The sequence below is a fragment of the Ylistrum balloti genome, unplaced genomic scaffold, assembly GCF_031769215.1.
Source record: "Ylistrum balloti isolate Yb309-2 unplaced genomic scaffold, AGI_CSIRO_Ybal_v1 Utg369764, whole genome shotgun sequence".
In the NCBI taxonomy this organism is placed as follows: Eukaryota; Metazoa; Mollusca; class Bivalvia; order Pectinida; family Pectinidae; genus Ylistrum; species Ylistrum balloti.
The window spans coordinates 491,560-512,786 of NW_026781961.1; the positions used below are offsets into that span (position 1 = coordinate 491,560).

The window sequence follows — 21,227 nt, forward strand, 5'->3', positions numbered from 1 at the left end:
GAACTGTAATGTTTTTATTTCTGTTTATTAAAGTCAAAGAGTAACATATATCTTTATTTATCAATCTGAAGGTAGTAAATGTGTATAACATATTTCAATTAACTTGTTTAGAATGACAAAAGGACAAGTTGTTTGTGCCAGGTAGTTAGTCTAATGATATATCCAGTATAGTGTAGTTGGCAGAATGACGTTTGTATAAGACACTTAGCCTAGCAACCAAAACATATTAGCAATACCTGCTGAACAACACGCATTTGGTTTTTATGCTTCTGCAACCAAAGAAAAATACAGTCATGCACTACATATTACACAACGCAAACCATCAATGTTTAAGGGTTCTCAGGTCTGGAGTTATCTACCCATGAACTTGTACTGCACTTCACTGAATCTTAAATCAACGAAGACTTTTTTTTCTGCTAAGCAATTTGAGTAAGTACAGTAATAGTTGATTTGGAACCTCAATAGATTTCTGTTGTCTTCAAATAGCAATGTTTACTTATTTTGTCTATAAACAGATTGAGTTTAGAATTCAGTAAATGTCTCAGATTTATATGATGTATGGTTTTAGATTTATACTCTGTAAATTTGTCATTTATAAGAGGATAAAACATTAAGTGCTTGTGCTGGTAATCAATTCCAGGTCACAAAATTGCACATTCTTTCTTTTGTTTTGTTTTGATGAAAACAATGTAACAACACATTTAATATTGAAAGACTAGACTACTGAAGAAATGAGCACCCTTAAAGCAATAAATCAACAGTAAGTCTACTACATAGTAACACTGATAACAACAAATTATTCACATAATTTGGCAAATTTCAGAAAAATTAACAATTTTTGATGTTTTAATTAATGCCACATGACAGCATTAGGTCATGTGGACATATACTACAACACATTCTGATACACATAACAATATCAATCAATCTAGGACCTCAATTCTCAAATCTACTCTTCAGTCTCATCGTGTAAAAACCTTTGCTATCTTTAAACAAAATTTGATGTCAAAGTGAAAATGATGGAGTTATATGTGCCTTAACATATCTATTTTTGTTTTTATAGGGAATGTGAAGGGAATCAAAACCTGCTTAATTATATTGCACCATGTCACCTATGTCTCCTGGAGTGGATCTCTTTGCTTGATGACCCATTTCCTGTTACTTCTACTTTCATTTTGTGATTGTTTTTATTTATTATAATCTGAGTTGTCAGATTTCACAAGATCTGGCCAGATTTGGCTTAATTAAGTAATTACAGTATATCTGAACATAGTAATTTTAAAAACCTCACAACATGCTCTCACTAGTTTCTTTTCTGCATGAGGAAAGAGAAAATTATGTTTAATATTTAACAAAGAAGTACTCTAAATCCAAATATTTCATACACGAGATGATGTTGTCAAAAAGTGCTTGTTGATGTTCAATGATTTTTTTCCCAAAAACTGAAGTGAAAATGTTGATATGGAATGTTGATCCCTAGTTGGATACCGAAATTCTAAAAAATACATTCACTGTCTCTTCTAGTCTCTAAAAAACATGATCTGGTATCTTTTAAAACTATTACAATATGAAAAGCAAGTCATGATGTTAATGAAAGAGCTTGACAAATTTTTTTTTATATATTAAATTGTTTCTAAAAGTCTGTGCTTAATTGATATCAAACTTCAAGAAATCAGGACTACTATGAAAGCCAAATGGTCACAGAAAAAACATTGTTTTCATTACAGTATATTTAAAAACAAATAATATATTTCTCAGCTAACAGATTTAAAAAATCTGATTTATTCATGCTAAATAGCCAGTACATCCAAAACAACCTCTTCTAACTATATTAGGTGTGTGAGTGTATAATACGTGTCCCCTTCGGTTAGAAAGCAGAGTGCATGTAAACACAACAGAAGTATATTAGTGTGGAGTGTGAGTTAAAACCTGTACATCACTCATTATACACCAAGTGATAATACATCAGAAGTGAAATCAGAATGAAAACATGACTCTATTGTTACAATGGAGCATGGACATACACAGGGTGATGTTTAAGTGAAGGCCATGGTAATCTGAGATAGTCCCTGAAAATTCATGAAAAAAAGAAAAATTCATGGCATTTCAGAAGAAGTAGAATATGTTTCATTTAACTCCATCTACATGGTGCTTAATTGCTTTGATTCATAAATAAATGCTGCCACTCCTACTGTCAAGGTATACTGTTTTTGAGAGTAAAATCAAAGACGGGGAAAATTCATGAAAAAAAGAAAAATTCATGGCATTTCAGAAGAAGTAGAATATGTTTCATTTAACTCCATCTACATGGTGCTTAACTGCTTTGATTCATAAATAAATGCTGCCACTCCTACTGTCAAGGTATACTGTTTTTGAGAGTAAAATCAAAGACGGGGAAACAGTTATCATGATTTTAATATTTATTAAGAAAATCCTGATCTATTTCTTGCGAGCCATGAATCTGTATTACCTATAGCTTGAATCAAATAGATGGTACAGTCACACCCTCTTGCTTCCATTGTTGGTAATACCATGAAAACATGAATCACAAAAAAAAAAAAAAAAAAATTCAACATTATCATAATTTGAGAAGGAAACAGTTTCCGTTCTAGTCCCTCATTTCACCTCATAGTCAATACACTGGATGTATACCATTTTCTCTAATTCCTTCTCCCAAGCTAGACAAAAAAGATTAAAAAATTGTACAGTATCACAGCAAAGTCTCATATGATGTAGGTGTTTGATACCTCAGTCTAACAGTTTATACTGGTATCAACACTGTGGGAGCCTTCAGGTCAGTTAAGGAAAAATTCAACACCATTCTTGAAATATTGGAGGAGTGAAGAAGATCTCTCACGTCAGCAAAAACACAAAATGATGAGATGATTCACTTCCTAACATATAAGACATGACATCATAATGATACAGTCACAAACACCACAGACATATATAAACAAACTGGCATCACTTCTGTACCAGAAAATGGAGATCACTTGTGAGTCCACATACAAAATTTCAATGAAATATGTTTATAAACAGTTTTCAACGTCACAAGGAGAATCTCTAATTTCTTGATGTACGAAGAATATGGCACAAAAGAGACAAAATCCAGGACCAGCCATTTAAATCAAAGCATGACAATAGCCATACTTACTTATAGTTCATACTCAGGATCAATTTGTCCTATTGCTTTCTTTTTGTTTTCTTTTTGAAAATGTCGCAAATTTAGGAAATTAAACCTTTTCACATTTCTAATGTATAATTTTGAGAAATACCTGTACCCAAAATTTTCCAACATTGTAAATGTTATTGACAAGCTTTGAGACAACTGGTCCAGATGTAAGGCTTAGCGACAGTTAGGGTTCGGGGACTCACATTGTGGAACATTACTTGTGATGGGGGTCGCTTGCTGGGACCTTTCGCTCGAGTGGTAGTTATGTGAGTCAATCTGTCTGAGGTCTGCACATTATCAAATGTGTCTAAAATAGAGCAAAAGTATATAGAATTAAAAATATCAGTATTTACAAATGTCACAATGAAGATAACTACCACTGCTTCAGTATACTAGAGGATGAGGAGTACTACAGCTGTTCCGGTATACTAGAGGATGAGGAGTACCACTGCTTCAGTATACTAGAGGATGAGGAGTACCACAGCTGTTCCGGTATACTAGAGGATGAGGAGTACCACAGCTGTTCCGGTATACTAGAGGATGAGGAGTACCACAGCTGTTCCGGTATACTAGAGGATGAGGAGTACCACTGCTTCAGTATACTAGAGGATGAGGAGTACCACTGCTTCAGTATACTAGAGGATGAGGAGTACCACAGCTGTTCCGGTATACTAGAGGATGAGGGGTACCACAGCTGTTCCGGTATACTAGAGGATGAGGGGTACCACAGCTGTTCCGGTATACTAGAGGATGAGGAGTACCACAGCTGTTCCAGTATACTAGAGGATGAGGAGTACCACAGCTGTTCCGGTATACTAGAGGATGAGGGGTACCACAGCTGTTCCGGTATACTAGAGGATGAGGAGTACCACAGCTGTTCCGGTATACTAGAGGATGAGGGGTACCACAGCTGTTCCGGTATACTAGAGGATGAGGGGTACCACAGCTGTTCCGGTATACTAGAGGATGAGGGGTACCACAGCTGTTCCGGTATACTAGAGGATGAGGGGTACCACAGCTGTTCAGCTGATTCCGGTATACTAGAGGATGAGGGGTACCACAGCTGTTCCGGTATACTAGAGGATGAGGGGTACCACAGCTGTTCCGGTATACTAGAGGATGAGGGGTACCACAGCTGTTCCGGTATACTAGAGGAGGAGGCTTAACACAGCTCTACCGGTATACTAGAGGATGAGGGGTACCACAGCTGTTCCGGTATACTAGAGGATGAGGGGTACCACAGCTGTTCCGGTATACTAGAGGATGAGGGGTACCACAGCTGTTCCGGTATACTAGAGGATGAGGGGTACCACAGCTGTTCCGGTATACTAGAGGATGAGGGGTACCACAGCTGTTCCGGTATACTAGAGGATGAGGGGTACCACAGCTGTTCCGGTATACTAGAGGATGAGGGGTACCACAGCTGTTCCGGTATACTAGAGGATGAGGGGTACCACAGCGGTATACTAGAGGATGAGGGGTACCACAGCTGTTCCGGTATACTAGAGGATGAGGGGTACCACAGCTGTTCCGGTATACTAGAGGATGAGGGGTACCACAGCTGTTCCGGTATACTAGAGGATGAGGGGTACCACAGCTGTTCCGGTATACTAGAGGATGAGGGGTACCACAGCTGTTCCGGTATACTAGAGGATGAGGGGTACTACAGCTGTTCCGGTATACTAGAGGATGAGGAGTACCACTGCTTCAGTATACTAGAGGATGAGGAGTACCACAGCTGTTCCGGTATACTAGAGGATGAGGAGTACTACAGCTGTTCCGGTATACTAGAGGATGAGGAGTACTACAGCTGTTCCGGTATACTAGAGGATGAGGAGTACCACAGCTGTTCCGGTATACTAGAGGATGAGGAGTACCACAGCTGTTCCGGTATACTAGAGGATGAGGAGTACCACAGCTGTTCCAGTATACTAGAGGATGAGGAGTACCACAGCTGTTCCGGTATACTAGAGGATGAGGAGTACCACAGCTGTTCCGGTATACTAGAGGATGAGGGAGTACCACAGCTGTTCCGGTAGAGTATACTAGAGGATGAGGAGTACCACAGCTGTTCCGGTATACTAGAGGATGAGGGGTACTACAGCTGTTCCGGTATACTAGAGGATGAGGAGTACTACAGCTGTGCCAGTATACTAGAGGATGAGGAGTACTACAGCTGTTCCGGCATACTAGAGGATGAGGAGTACCACAGCTGTTCCAGTATACTAGAGGATGAGGAGTACTACAGCTGTGCCAGTATACTAGAGGATGGGGAGTACTACAGCTGTTCCAGTATACTAGAGGATGAGGAGTACTACAGCTGTGCCAGTATACTAGAGGATGAGGAGTACTACAGCTCTTCCGGCATACTAGAGGATGAGGAGTACTACAGCTGTTCCAGTATGCTAGAGGATGAGGTTTCAATGACTTTAACAATATTAATCTACTTCAGACAAACAGATAAATCCAGGAAGACCTTACCATCAGTTACAGGTTTCACATTCAAATTTGTCCATTTCATTGCTTGTAAGTGAGAGTATTATATTTATGTCTTCATATGTCTTTCATTTCTGTAAAAATCTTACCACCAGATGTCTCTTTCTTTTCCTCCTTTGTATGTGTAACTTTTGGCTCATCTTTCTGTACAGGAATCTGAGGTTTCGGTTCTGCAGGTTTCGACTGTATGGGCTTTCTGCCGACAGGAGGTGGTACACTGGGTTTTTTGCCAGGTAGAGCATGAGGATGGTGTTTATCTGTCTGGTCTGTAACATAAACCATTTACTTCCTATATATCTTGTTACCGTAAAAACCCATGTAATGTCCGCACTTTTTTTCACCGAAAATCAATCCAAAAAAGGGGGTGTGGACATTACAGAGATATAGAGGAAATGACACTTTTTTCCTTCCGACAATTCATATCATATCTCCTTGAATTGTGTTCTTAAAAGCCAAGCATACCTGATATTATCGTTCTATGGTTTTTTCTATGATGTTTCCTCAACCAAACATGATAATTTATGATTATTTATTATAGTTTCCATGGTTAATTCCTTCCATTTTCTCGTTACAGGTTCGTATTGTGTCGTCCTTCGTAATAGGAAGCCATTTTGTTTGACTTTGTCACATGAATAAAGTTAGAGTTATTCCCCTTTCCCCATTGAAAAAGCATACCCATGAGCATATACAAAATAACACAACATTTTCATTCTACATTTTATTTACAAAATAACAATATATAACATGTACAAGAATAAAATAAATAATCAGACGTTTTATTGATTATGAATCGTTTATCAGAAAGTCTTAATACATAGCAGGCCGTTTTAATCGCGTTTCTCGAAACTCCAGAAGTCGTCGTCGTCGTCACTGTGGAAGAACTCCTCGGCATTGAAGTTGTCTTCCTCTGTCTGGTCGTTGTAATAAATGGCGTTCTCGTCGTCTGATGGTGTGTCAGTAGGGTCAGTGGCGCCGTGGGTCATGGGTGGGTCATGTTACTGTATAGTTATCGTTAATTGGCTAATCACACGCTGTCACTCACTCACACTCGAGGTGAGGAGACGACCCAAGCTGTTTATAACACTGCTGGGCTAACCCTTATCAAAACACCACTTATCGAAATGAGGACTTGTCATACTGGTAAGCTTACTGTGCCAGTATGGAGAATAACTGTTGTTATAAACAATTAAGTGAATTCTTGAATGGTACCTGTATGTTATACACAATGCGACATGCTCTCGGCCATTACGACATTAGCGTACGTGAAATGAAATCGGCAGCTTCAATTTGCATTTTTTACCCGCGGACATTACATGGAAGGTGGGTAATTGTTGTAGCCCTACATATCCCATTGTTTCAAACTGTCAGCATGGAATCAACTCATTTTGTATAGGTGGATTATTCTAGCCATTGAACCTATTCCTTTTGTAAGTTATGTTCTTGCTTTTAACATTACCTGGTACATAGATCTGATGCATTTACCTTCCTTTTTCTTAGTCTCCTCTGTACAGGTAGACTCTGGTGAGACTAATGTGTCTTGTGATGGGGTACTTACCCTCCTTTTTCTTAGTCTCCTCTGTAGAGGTAGACAGGTAGACTCTGGTGAGACTAATGTGTCTTGTGATGGGGTACTTACCCTCCTTTTTCTTAGTCTCCTCTGTAGAGGTAGACTCTGGTGAGACTAATGTGTCTTGTGATGGGGTACTTACCCTCCTTTTTCTTAGTCTCCTCTGTACAGGTAGACTCTGGTGAGACTAATGTGTCTTGTGATGGGATACTTACCTTCCTTTTTCTTAGTCTCCTCTGTACAGGTAGACTCTGGTGAGACTAATGTGTCTTGTGATGGGGTACTTACCTTCCTTTTTCTTAGTCTCCTCTGTACAGGTAGACTCTGGTGAGACTAATGTGTCTTGTGATGGGGTACTTACCTTCCTTTTTCTTAGTCTCCTCTGTACAGGTAGACTCTGGTGAGACTAATGTGTCTTGTGATGGGGTACTTACCCTCCTTTTTCTTAGTCTCCTCTGTAGAGGTAGACTCTGGTGAGACTAATGTGTCTTGTGATGGGGTACTTACCCTCCTTTTTCTTAGTCTCCTCTGTACAGGTAGTGGTGAGACTAATGTGTCTTGTGATGGGTACTTACCCTCCTTTTTCTTAGTCTCCTCTGTAGAGGTAGACTCTGGTGAGACTAATGTGTCTTGTGATGGGGTACTTACCCTCCTTTTTCTTAGTCTCCTCTGTAGAGGTAGACTCTGGTGAGACTGATGTGTCTTGTGATGGGGTACTTACCCTCCTTTTTCTTAGTCTCCTCTGTAGAGGTAGACTCTGGTGAGACTGATGTGTCTTGTGATGGGGTACTTACCCTCCATTTTCTTAGTCTCCTCTGTAGAGGTAGACTCTGGTGAGACTGATGTCTCATGTGATGCGGTACTTACCCTCCTTTTTCTTCATCTTCTCTGTAGAGACAGGCTCTGGTGGGAGGGGCTTATCATGTTTGTCATGTTTGGCAGCATCAGACACAGGTGCCTTCTCTGGAAGTTTTGGTGGCTGTTTGTTGGATCCTGGTGGTGGGGGCTTCTTGGGACGTGGCTATAACACAAGCAAAGTCATTGTCACCTTGGATACTATAAGGTCATGTTCATAGTTTTTCAGGGTCAAAAACACAAACTCAGGAGAATAGGGTCAAGGCCACAAGCAATTCTACACAAAGACATGGATCACCCATTCTGCTTTACCTAACGTTGATCTTTTCTACTAGGAAGAATGGACAGATCTAAACAGATATTTTAATATTGTGTGGATCTGTTCAGATCTGACAGATTACCGGTATACATTATAATCTTACAGACAGCTCACAACCATTAGCAGACTCTATCAGGCAGGAGGCAGAGTATGTGTCTGAAGAGGTATAGTATTCAGTAATGTCAATCACACAAGGATCTCATTCATGGTGATCATGAAAATCCACTATTATTACAGAAATCTTATTGTTAGGTATTATTTAAACATAAAACTTTATTATATGACTAATGAAGTTAGTCGACTTTGCATTGATTCCTAATCACTGTACAGATGTTTTCTTGACACATGATCCTGCCTATTGCTGCTCAGATTCAATGACATAGCCTGATGTAAGTAAAGAAAATAATAACCAGGATTAAACTAAATTCCTTTCCCATCACTTTGTTCCAAACATTTTTTTTTTTTAAATTAGAAATTTGAAAAATCAATGCCAAAACAAAAATAATATGATGTAATTTGAACTAGTAGATATAGAAGTAAGGAAGACGATAAGAGGTACAACCGGCAGGAGAGGCGATGGACTGGATTTTTTGGAGGACAACATTGTGTTGGATGAGCAATTTACAGGAGTCAGTGCATTTCTAACTCCACAAAAATTCCTACAAAGTTACACAGAACTATTTCACATGGGTTGAATTCTCCTTTTTATGCAGTCTATTCTGTAGTGTTGGTAAAAATAGGCAAGAAAGATCCTTAATGTGCCACAGTATCCCAACTGATTCAAGACCACCAGCAATGCTAATTCTGGTACAAGAAGAATAGTTCTGGCTGGTACAAGAAGAATAGTTCTGGCTGGTACAAGAAGAATAGTTCTGGCTGGCACGAGATATGGAATAGTTCTGGCTGGCAAGAGATATGGAATAGTTCTGGCTGGCACGAGATATGGAATAATTCTGGCTGGCACGAGATATGGAATAATTCTGGCTGGCACGAGATATGGAATAATTCTGGCTGGCACGAGATATGGAATAATTCAGACTACGCTGTTTATGGTAGAAGGAATTCCTCACACTGCTGTCTGTTATGTCCTCATCACATTGTGGCATTAATGACTATCTTTACGTCCATGCTTCCCCCACCTAAGGTGTCATCACAGCTTTACACACTACACATAGCCCTCTAAACACAAATGTCAAATGACTTCTGTGTATTTCTGCTTGTATTCATTCATCACAGGAATTTTTTTTCTCTACTGAACATGTCTTCAAAATTGAGTTAATTCAAATATGTATGCTGATCTGGTTTAAAGTTCTCAACCCAGTTCTTAATGATTCAAAGTTATACTGCTACAAAATCCTGACCATCCAGCAATGATGTGGCACATCATGACTGTAAACAATGGTGTTCTATTTCCCTTTATCTAATACTTCCTTCACATCTCACCAGGAATTGTCCCGATTAACTCCCGAATCATTCCGCTCCCATTTTCCTTCTGGAGTATTGACTAGTTAGAGATCCAGTGAATGTCACTCCCCTTACATACAGCTACACATACGCATGTGTCCTGAGGACACAATTAGCCCCAAGCAATTAGCTGGTATACCTACTGTTTATATACAGTTAAATGTAGGGCAGACTGATGCAGGACACATCCTTAATACAATGTGTGCACACACAGGCTAAAACATTACTTGGATAATCTAATCCACTTCAAACTCTTTCTCTTCTAAACACAATAATGGGAACAAGGTAAAAGTTTACAACTACATATAAAGTTAGAATGTGTATTCCAAGGAAAGAAATGAACAGTGACGGTCCCTATCTCCAGTTAGAATGTATTCAAGGATAATAACTCTTTGATTTTCATTTGTCAAGACATGTAGAATAAAGTGTAGAACTGGATGCCAGATTTTAATTCAAAATAAAACGAACATGTAGCTGATCATTAACATATAACATTGCCACATTTTCAATCTTTCCACTAATGTACAGGCTTGTAAAACTCTAAATTGATGACCAAAATAAAGTGTGTACAAAAACACAAACAATTAAGGTTGCTGCTAATCCATCTACGTACATATAGCATGCATTGAAACACGTTTGTTATGTATAGGTGTCACATGCACAACAACATAATATATCATAACACAGCAGTCATTCTCAGAAAACCTTTACAGGGACGGGGAAAATATCTAAAGCTGTCTGACCTGTTCATGTGAACCTGTGTAATGTAAAGACAGGTCTGACTTGGTTTAAAATAAAACTGTAAACTGAACATCTACAAACCTGTGTAAAGTGACCACCTACAAACCTGTGTAATGTGACCACCTACAAACCTGTGTAAACTGAACACCTACAAACCTGTGTAAAGTGAACACTGACAAACATGTATAAAGTGACCACTGACAAACCTGTATAAAGTGAACACTGACAAACCTGTATAAAGTGAACACCTACAAACCTGTATAAAGTGAACACTGACAAACCTGTATAAAGTGACCACCTACAAACCTGTGTAAAGTAAACACTGACAAACCTGTGTAAAGTGAACACCTACAAACCTGTGTAAAGTGAACACTGACAAACCTGTGCAAAGTGAACACCTACAAACCTGTATAAAGTGAACACCTACAAACCTGTGTAAAGTGACCACCTACAAACCTGTATAAAGTGAACACCTACAAACCTGTATAAAGTGAACACTGACAAACCTGTGTAAAGTGAACACTGACAAACCTGTATAAAGTGAACACTGACAAACCTGTATAAAGTGACCACCTTAAAACCTGTATAAAGTGACCACTGACAAACCTGTATAAAGTGAACACTGACAAACCTGTATAAAGTGAACACTGACAAACCTGTGTAAAGTAAACACTGACAAACCTGTATAAAGTGAACACCTACAAACCTGTGTAAAGTGACCACTGACAAACCTGTGCAAAGTGAACACCTACAAACCTGTATAAAGTGAACACCTACAAACCTGTGTAAAGTGTTTAAAGTGAACACCTACAAACCTGTCTAAAGTGAACACCTACAAACAAACCTGTTTAAAGTGAACACTTACAAACCTGTATAAAGTGAACACCTACAAACCTGTATAAAGTGAACACTGACAAACCTGTATAAAGTGAACACCTAAAAACCTGTATAAAGTGAACACTGACAAACCTGTATAAAGTGAACACTGACAAACCTGTATAAAGTGAACACTGACAAACCTGTATAAAGTGAACACCTACAAACCTGTATAAAGTGAACACTGACAAACCTGTGTAAAGTGAACAAACCTGTGCAAAGTGAACACCTACAAACCTGTATAAAGTGAACACCTACAAACCTGTGTAAAGTGACCACCAACAAACCTGTATAAAGTGAACACCTACAAACCTGTATAAAGTGAACACTGACAAACCTGTGTAAAGTGAACACTGACAAACCTGTATAAAGTGAACACTGACAAACCTGTATAAAGTGACCACCTTAAAACCTGTATAAAGTGACCACTGACAAACCTGTATAAAGTGAACACCTACAAACATGTGTAAAGTGAACACTGACAAACCTGTGCAAAGTGAACACCTACAAACCTGTATAAAGTGAACACCTACAAACCTGTGTAAAGTGACCACCAACAAACCTGTATAAAGTGAACACCTACAAACCTGTATAAAGTGAACACTGACAAACCTGTGTAAAGTGAACACTGACAAACCTGTATAAAGTGAACACTGACAAACCTGTATAAAGTGACCACCTTAAAACCTGTATAAAGTGACCACTGACAAACCTGTATAAAGTGAACACTATAAAGTGAACACTGACAAACCTGTATAAAGTGAACACTGACAAACCTGTGTAAAGTAAACACTGACAAACCTGTATAAAGTGAACACCTACAAACCTGTGTAAAGTGACCACTGACAAACCTGTGCAAAGTGAACACCTACAAACCTGTATAAAGTGAACACCTACAAACCTGTGTAAAGTGACCACCTACAAACCTGTGTAAAGTGAACACCTACAAACCTGTATAAAGTGAACACTGACAAACCTGTGTAAAGTGAACACCTACAAACCTGTATAAAGTGAACACCTACAAACCTGTATAAAGTGACCACCAACAAACCTGTATAAAGTGAACACCTACAAACCTGTATAAAGTGAACACTGACAAACCTGTGTAAAGTGAACACCTACAAACCTGTATAAAGTGAACACTGACAAACCTGTATAAAGTGAACACTGACAAACCTGTATAAAGTGAACACCTACAAACCTGTATAAAGTGAACACTGACAAACCTGTATAAAGTGACCACCTACAAACCTGTGTAAAGTAAACACTGACAAACCTGTGTAAAGTGAACACCTACAAACCTGTGTAAAGTGAACACTGACAAACCTGTGCAAAGTGAACACCTACAAACCTGTATAAAGTGAACACCTACAAACCTGTGTAAAGTGACCACCAACAAACCTGTATAAAGTGAACACCTACAAACCTGTATAAAGTGAACACTGACAAACCTGTGTAAAGTGAACACTGACAAACCTGTATAAAGTGAACACTGACAAACCTGTATAAAGTGACCACCTTAAAACCTGTATAAAGTGACCACTGACAAACCTGTGTAAAGTGACCACCTTAAAACCTGTATAAAGTGACCACTGACAAACCTGTATAAAGTGACCACCTTAAAACCTGTATAAAGTGACCACTGACAAACCTGTATAAAGTGAACACTGACAAACCTGTGTAAAGTGAACACTGACAAACATGTATAAAGTGAACACTGATAAACCTGTATAAAGTGAACACTGACAAACCTGTACAAAGTGACCACTGACAAACCTGTGTAAAGTGAACACTGACAAACCTGTATAAAGTGAACACTGACAAACCTGTATAAAGTGACCACTGACAAACCTGTGTTAAGTGAACACTGACAAACCTGTATAAAATGAACACCTACTAACCTGTATAAAGTGAACACCTACAAACCTGTATAAAGTGACCACTGACAAACCTGTATAAAGTGAACACTGACAAACTTTTCTAAAAAGAATGACTCAGCACATACACAGTGACAGCAGTTTTGATTGGTATCTATGATCACACATGGAGGGAAGTTGAATTTCCTCTACACTTAGCTATGTAATATTATTTCATATAGAGACTTTGGTCTGACCCATGATCCCTTCAGACCACTGATAACATCATCCCTCCTAATAGAGGCTCAGTTCAAAGTGACTCTCTAGGGGAGAGAAGGATTAACATATGACTAAAATCCATCAGGATGTAATAGTACTTCATAATCTGTGATATTTGTTAAATTTTTCAAATCAAATGTTACCATTCCCTTTGCTGTGTTCATCAGTATATGTGAATATGTGATATCTGGCAAAGTGGTGTGCTAAAGGAATTATGTTGGAGATGAGGATGATATATTATACCAATGTAGTATTTCCCTGACAAAGTATACAGAAGGTAAGAGACAATCTTATCACACTTACTTACATATCAAAATTTTAACAATTTCTATCGGTCTAACAGAAGAGGATTTCCTAGTGTATACTATTGGGGACAGGAACAAGTTATATCTGATGTGAGAAAGCATGGTACTTTGCTGGCGTCTGACAGCAAGACACCAGGAAATTAAGGGAAAACCCAGGGCTAGAAACCAAAACTGGACTTTCTTGAAAACATATTGAACATTAACCTCAACCTCAGGAAGGGGTCATTATAATTCAGTCAATATAGCATCACCATTTACAACCTCAAGTACAGAGCTGAGGTGTGTGGTTTGATCCCTAAAAGGGAAGTTTGTGTTTTTCAGGTGAAGATCTGAGGTGTGTGGTTTGATTCCTACCAGGGAGGTTTGTGTTCCTCAGGTGAAGATCTGAGGTGTGTGGTTTGGTCCCTACTTGTGATGGTTAGTGTTTCTCAGGTAAAGATCTGAGGTGTGTAGTTTGATCCCTACTTGTGATGGTTAGTGTTTCTCAGGTAAAGATCAGAGGTGTGTGGTTTGGTCCCCACCAGGGGGGTTTGTGTTTCTCAGGTGAAGATCTAAGGTGTGTGGTTTGATCCCTACCAGTGATGGTTTGTGTTTCTCAGGTGAAGATCTGAGGTGTGTAGTTTGATCCCTACTTGTGATGGTTAGTGTTTCTCAGGTAAAGATCAGAGGTGTGTGGTTTGGTCCCCACCAGGGGGGTTTGTGTTTCTCAGGTGAAGATCTAAGGTGTGTGGTTTGATCCCTACTTGTGATGGTTTGTGTTTCTCAGGTAAAGATCAGAGGTGTGTGGTTTGATCCCTACTTGTGATGGTTAGTGTTTCTCAGGTAAAGATCAGAGGTGTGTGGTTTGGTCCCTACTTGTGATGGTTAGTGTTTCTCAGGTAAAGATCAGAGGTGTGTGGTTTGGTCCCTACTTGTGATGGTTAGTGTTTCTCAGGTAAAGATCAGAGGTGTGTAGTTTGATCCCTACTTGTGATGGTTAGTGTTTCTCAGGTAAAGATCAGAGGTGTGTGGTTTGGTCCCTACTTGTGATGGTTAGTGTTTCTCAGGTAAAGATCAGAGGTGTGTGGTTTGGTCCCCACCAGGGGGGTTTGTGTTTCTCAGGTGAAGATCTAAGGTGTGTGGTTTGATCCCTACCAGTGATGGTTTGTGTTTCTCAGGTGAAGATCTGAGGTGTGTAGTTTGATCCCTACTTGTGATGGTTAGTGTTTCTCAGGTAAAGATCAGAGGTGTGTGGTTTGGTCCCCACCAGGGGGGTTTGTGTTTCTCAGGTGAAGATCTAAGGTGTGTGGTTTGATCCCTACCAGTGATGGTTTGTGTTTCTCAGGTGAAGATCTGAGGTGTGTAGTTTGATCCCTACCAGTGATGGTTTGTGTTTCTCAGGTGAAGATCTGAGGTGTGTAGTTTGATCCCTACCAGTGATGGTTTGTGTTTCTCAGGTGAAGATCTGAGGTGTGTAGTTTGATCCCTACCAGTGATGGTTTGTGTTTCTCAGGTGAAGATCTGAGGTGTGTGGTTTGGTCCCCACCAGGGGGGTTTGTGTTTCTCAGGTGAAGATCGGAGGTGTGTGGTTTGATTCCTACCTGGGGGGTTTGTCTTTCTCAGGTGAAGATCGGAGGTGTATGTTTTGGTCCCCACCAGGGAGGTTTATATTTCTAAAATGAAGAACTCATGTGTGTGGTTTGATCCCTACCCAGATAGATTTGTATCTCTCAGGACTGTCCACTGCTGTTATTGTTTGGTCCTTCAACAAGACACTTTACCCCTATTGCTGTGGATAGTGTGGACCCAACTCATGATGATCAATTAAGTAGTCACCAGGTACTACCAGGAGATGTGGATAGTGTGGGCCCAACTCATGATGATCAATGAAGTAGTCACCAGGTACTACCAGGAGATGTGGATAGTGTGGGCCCAACTCATGATGATCAATGAAGTAGTCACCAGGTACGACCAGGAGATGTGGATAGTGTGGGCCCAACTCATGATGATCAATGAAGTAGTCACCAGGTACTACCAGGAGATGTGGATAGTGTGGGCCCAACTCATGATGATCAATGAAGTAGTCACCAGGTACTACCAGGAGATGTGGATAGTGTGGGCCCAACTCATGATGATCAATGAAGTAGTCACCAGGTACTACCAGGAGATGTGGATAGTGTGGGCCCAACTCATGATGATCAATGAAGTAGTCACCAGGTACTACCAGGAGATGTGGATAGTGTGGGCCCAACTCATGATGATCAATGAAGTAGTCACCAGGTACTACCAGGAGATGTGGATAGTGTGGGCCCAACTCATGATGATCAATGAAGTAGTCACCAGGTACGATCAGGAGATGTGGATAGTGTGGACCCAACTCATGATGATCAATTAAATAGTCACCAGGTACTACCTGGAGATGTGGATAGTGTGGGCCCAACTCATGATGATCAATGAAGTAGTCACCAGGTACTACCTGGAGATGTGGATAGTGTGGGCCCAACTCATGATGATCAATGAAGTAGTCACCAGGTACTACCTGGAGATGTGGATAGTGTGGGCCCAACTCATGATGATCAATTAAGTAGTCACCAGGTACTACCAGGAGATGTGGATAGTGTGGGCCCAACTCATGATGATCAATTAAGTAGTCACCAGGTACGACCAGGAGATGTGGATAGTGTGGGCCCAACTCATGATGATCAATTAAGTAGTCACCAGGTACGACCAGGAGATGTGGATAGTGTGGGCCCAACTCATGATGATCAATGAAGTAGTCACCAGGTACGACCAGGAGATGTGGATAGTGTGGGCCCAACTCATGATGATCAATTAAATAGTCACCAGGTACGACCAGGAGATGTGGATAGTGTGGGCCCAACTCATGATGATCAATGAAGTAGTCACCAGGTACGACCAGGAGATGTGGATAGTGTGGGCCCAACTCATGATGATCAATTAAATAGTCACCAGGTACGACCAGGAGATGTGGATAGTGTGGGCCCAACTCATGATGATCAATTAAATAGTCACCAGGTACGACCAGGAGATGTGGATAGTGTGGGCCCAACTCATGATGATCAATTAAGTAGTCACCAGGTACTACCAGGAGATGTGGATATTGTGGGCCCAACTCATGATGATCAATTAAATAGTCACCAGGTACGACCTGGAGATGTGGATAGTGTGGGCCCAACTCATGATGATCAATGAAGTAGTCACCAGGTACGACCAGGAGATGTGGATAGTGTGGGCCCAACTCATGATGATCAATGAAGTAGTCACCAGGTACGACCAGGAGATGTGGATAGTGTGGGCCCAACTCATGATGATCAATGAAGTAGTCACCAGGTACGACCAGGAGATGTGGATAGTGTGGGCCCAACTCATGATGATCAATGAAGTAGTCACCAGGTACGACCAGGAGATGTGGATAGTGTGGGCCCAACTCATGATGATCAATTAAGTAGTCACCAGGTACGACCAGGAGATGTGGATAGTGTGGGCCCAACTCATGATGATCAATGAAGTAGTCACCAGGTACGACCAGGAGATGTGGATAGTGTGGGCCCAACTCATGATGATCAATTAAGTAGTCACCAGGTACGACCAGGAGATGTGGATAGTGTGGGCCCAACTCATGATGATCAATTAAGTAGTCACCAGGTACGACCAGGAGATGTGGATAGTGTGGGCCCAACTCATGATGATCAATTAAGTAGTCACCAGGTACGACCAGGAGATGTGGATAGTGTGGGCCCAACTCATGATGATCAATTAAGTAGTCACCAGGTACGACCAGGAGATGTGGATAGTGTGGGCCCAACTCATGATGATCAATTAAGTAGTCACCAGGTACGACCAGGAGATGTGGATAGTGTGGGCCCAACTCATGATGATCAATGAAGTAGTCACCAGGTACGACCAGGAGATGTGGATAGTGTGGGCCCAACTCATGATGATCAATTAAGTAGTCACCAGGTACGACCAGGAGATGTGGATAGTGTGGGCCCAACTCATGATGATCAATTAAGTAGTCACCAGGTACGACCAGGAGATGTGGATAGTGTGGGCCCAACTCATGATGATCAATTAAGTAGTCACCAGGTACGACCAGGAGATGTGGATAGTGTGGGCCCAACTCATGATGATCAATTAAGTAGTCACCAGGTACGACCAGGAGATGTGGATAGTGTGGGCCCAACTCATGATGATCAATGAAGTAGTCACCAGGTACGACCAGGAGATGTGGATAGTGTGGGCCCAACTCATGATGATCAATGAAGTAGTCACCAGGTACGACCAGGAGATGTGGATAGTGTGGGCCCAACTCATGATGATCAATGAAGTAGTCACCAGGTACGACCAGGAGATGTGGATAGTGTGGGCCCAACTCATGATGATCAATGAAGTAGTCACCAGGTACGACCAGGAGATGTGGATAGTGTGGGCCCAACTCATGATGATCAATGAAGTAGTCACCAGGTACGACCAGGAGATGTGGATAGTGTGGGCCCAACTCATGATGATCAATGAAGTAGTCACCAGGTACGACCAGGAGATGTGGATAGTGTGGGCCCAACTCATGATGATCAATGAAGTAGTCACCAGGTACGACCAGGAGATGTGGATAGTGTGGGCCCAACTCATGATGATCAATGAAGTAGTCACCAGGTACGATCAGGAGATGTGGATAGTGTGGGCCCAACTCATGATGATCAATGTAGTCACCAGGTACGACCAGGAGATGTGGATAGTGTGGGCCCAACTCATGATGATCAATTAAGTAGTCACCAGGTACGACCAGGAGATGTGGATAGTGTGGGCCCAACTCATGATGATCAATGTAGTCACCAGGTACGACCAGGAGATGTGGATAGTGTGGGCCCAACTCATGATGATCAATGTAGTCACCAGGTACGACCAGGAGATGATAACTGACTTAATAAAAGCAGGTTGTTTATAGGCTATAGTTACCCAGCATACATACAAACATTGAGCTTTGAAACACAAATTTATCAAAGGTAATCTTCTACCTGACCTCTGACCTGGATAAAATTTCTGAAGGAAATCACATCAATTCCTGATTGTATGAGGATATGGACATGATGAGTACATGTACTAATTATAAGACCCTGTGATCATTTGTCTAGGACAATACTGAACATACAGGAATGATTACTATTGAAAATGGACCAAAAGTATCATGTTAAAAAAATATAAATCCACAACACAAAACAGAACATGGGGAGGGGTCTGACTTCATCATGTCACACAGTCAATGATCACAAATGATAACCTGTACTGTTTCTATAATGTTTAGCTGTTGTGTAGTAGGAATGGTTACCTGTTGTGTAGTACGAACAGTTACCTGTGAATGGTTACCTGTTGTGTAGTAGGAATGGTTACCTGTGAATGGTTACCTGTTGTGTAGTAGTAATAGTTACCAGTTGTGTAGTAGGAATGTTTACCTGTAAATGGTTACCTGTTGTGTAGTAGGAAAGGTTATCTGTGAATGGTTACCTGTTGTGTAGTAGGAACGGTTACCTGTGAATGGTTACCTGTTGTGTAGTAGGAACGATTACCTGTGAATGGTTACCTGTTGTATAGTAGGAATGGTTACCTGTGGTGTAGTAGGAACGGTTACCTGTGAATGGCTACCTGTTGTGTAGTAGGAACTGTTACCTGTGAATGGTTACCTGTTGTGTAGTAGGAACGGTTACCTGTGAATGGTTACCTGTACTGTAAGGAAGAGCGGTTGTAGAGTCTGGACTGCTTTGTTTTGTGATTGCTGTCCATCACAATGTTACTGATCAAATATTGAGAAAAAATCACATCAAATCTACATTACTGCATTAAAGAAGTATAAAAACATTTTTTTCTCCTTTTTAAAAGAGATCCTCCATGGATGGGTGCCCATCACCACTATCTCTTCTCTGTGGTTTGTTGGATTAAACTACTTTCTGTTTGAATCAGCATCTGTTCAAATACCATTTAACAGTGTTTTCCCCTACAAATACCTTTTTCCCATAAAACAAACATGTTATACAGTATTGGATATTTGTATTGAGAATTTGTAGAAATTTCAGTTCAGAATTGCTAATGTTCATCTGCTGATTTGAGGTGGTCAGCAGGTGATCATGTGACTTTATATCACTTGGTATAAACCTCAATATGTCAATGACACATTTGAAAGCAAAGGACTGTCTCCAGTCTCTAGTAAAATCCATCTTTGGATAAATAGTACTATATTTTAGTGTACCATATTCCACTGACATCCACAGATGTAAGAACAAGTCTTAGAAATTTGGTGTGACATAGAACAAGGAGCAGAACTCAGTTCCTACTCCTAAACAAATTATGGTAATAATTCTATCTATAATTGAAGAAATAAACTGTATATCCATGCACTGTTACAGATCACATCTAATGTGACATTATGCTATAAATTTGCCTAGTGCATCTTACGTTGTTCTAGGGTATATTTGACTTTGTGCTGGGGTCAGTATGTCCATTCAACCTTTTATTCGGGTCAGTGAGTGGCTGTGACCATGTGCTGGGGTCAGTATGTCCATTCAACCTTTTATTCGGGTCAGTGAGTGGCTGTGACCATGTGCTGGGGTCAGTATGTCCATTCAACCTTTTATTCGGGTCAGTGAGTGGCTGTGACCATGTGCTGGGGTCAGTATGTCCATTCAACCTTTTATTCGGGTCAGTGAGTGGCTGTGACCATGTGCTGGGGTCAGTTTGATCATAATGGGGTATGTTAGCAAACTTTTTCTGAACATAACATAGGCAGTGAATATATGTGAATTGTGTTAAGTGCAGTGAGTGGGTGTGGCATCGTCAGTGAGTGGGCGTGACATTGTCAGTGAGTGGGTGTGACATTGTCAGTGAGTGGGTGTATCACCGTCAGTGAGTGGGTGTGACATTGTCAGTGAGTGGGTGTATCACCGTCAGTGAGTGGGTGTGACATTATCAGTGAGTGAGTGACATTATCAGTGATTGGGTGTAGCATCATCAGTAAGTGGGTGTGACATTGTCAGTGAGTGGGCGTGACATTGTCAGTGAGTGGGTGTGACACTATCAATGAGTGGGTGTGACATTGTCAGTGAGTGAGTGACATTATCAATGAATAGGTGTAGCATCGTCAGTAAGTGGGTGTAGCATCGTCAGTAAGTGGGTGTGACATTATCAGTGAGTGAGTGACATTGTCAGTGAGTGAGTGACATTATCAGTGATTGGGTGTAGCATCGTCAGTAAGTGGGTGTGACATTGTCAGTGAGTGGGTGTGACATTGTCAGTGAGTGGGTGTGAC

The 21,227-nt window shown here is 40.7% G+C and overlaps 2 protein-coding genes across 3 annotated transcripts in view; one reads left to right on the top strand and one right to left on the bottom strand.

Moving 5' to 3' along the window:
* Window positions 1-21,227, bottom strand: part of LOC132543794 (SH3 domain-containing kinase-binding protein 1-like) — a 63,387-nt gene that overhangs the window by 10,436 nt on the left and 31,724 nt on the right. Inside the window, exons 9-12 of one of the 2 annotated variants that reach the window (XM_060207319.1) lie at window positions 8,103-8,256; window positions 5,758-5,934; window positions 3,376-3,479; window positions 237-269 (exon numbers count right to left, since the gene is read on the bottom strand). In XM_060207319.1, coding sequence (XP_060063302.1) covers window positions 237-269; window positions 3,376-3,479; window positions 5,758-5,934; window positions 8,103-8,256 — 468 coding nt within the window. The remainder of the gene's footprint in view (window positions 1-236; window positions 270-3,375; window positions 3,480-5,757; window positions 5,935-8,102; window positions 8,257-21,227) is intronic. The other variant, XM_060207320.1, reaches the window with a different exon arrangement.
* LOC132543795 (coiled-coil domain-containing protein 83-like) overlaps window positions 13,724-21,227 on the top strand; it is a 58,389-nt gene continuing 50,885 nt past the window's right edge. The window contains exon 1 of the mRNA XM_060207322.1: window positions 13,724-13,902. The gene's annotated coding sequence lies outside the window, so the exon portion shown is untranslated. The remainder of the gene's footprint in view (window positions 13,903-21,227) is intronic.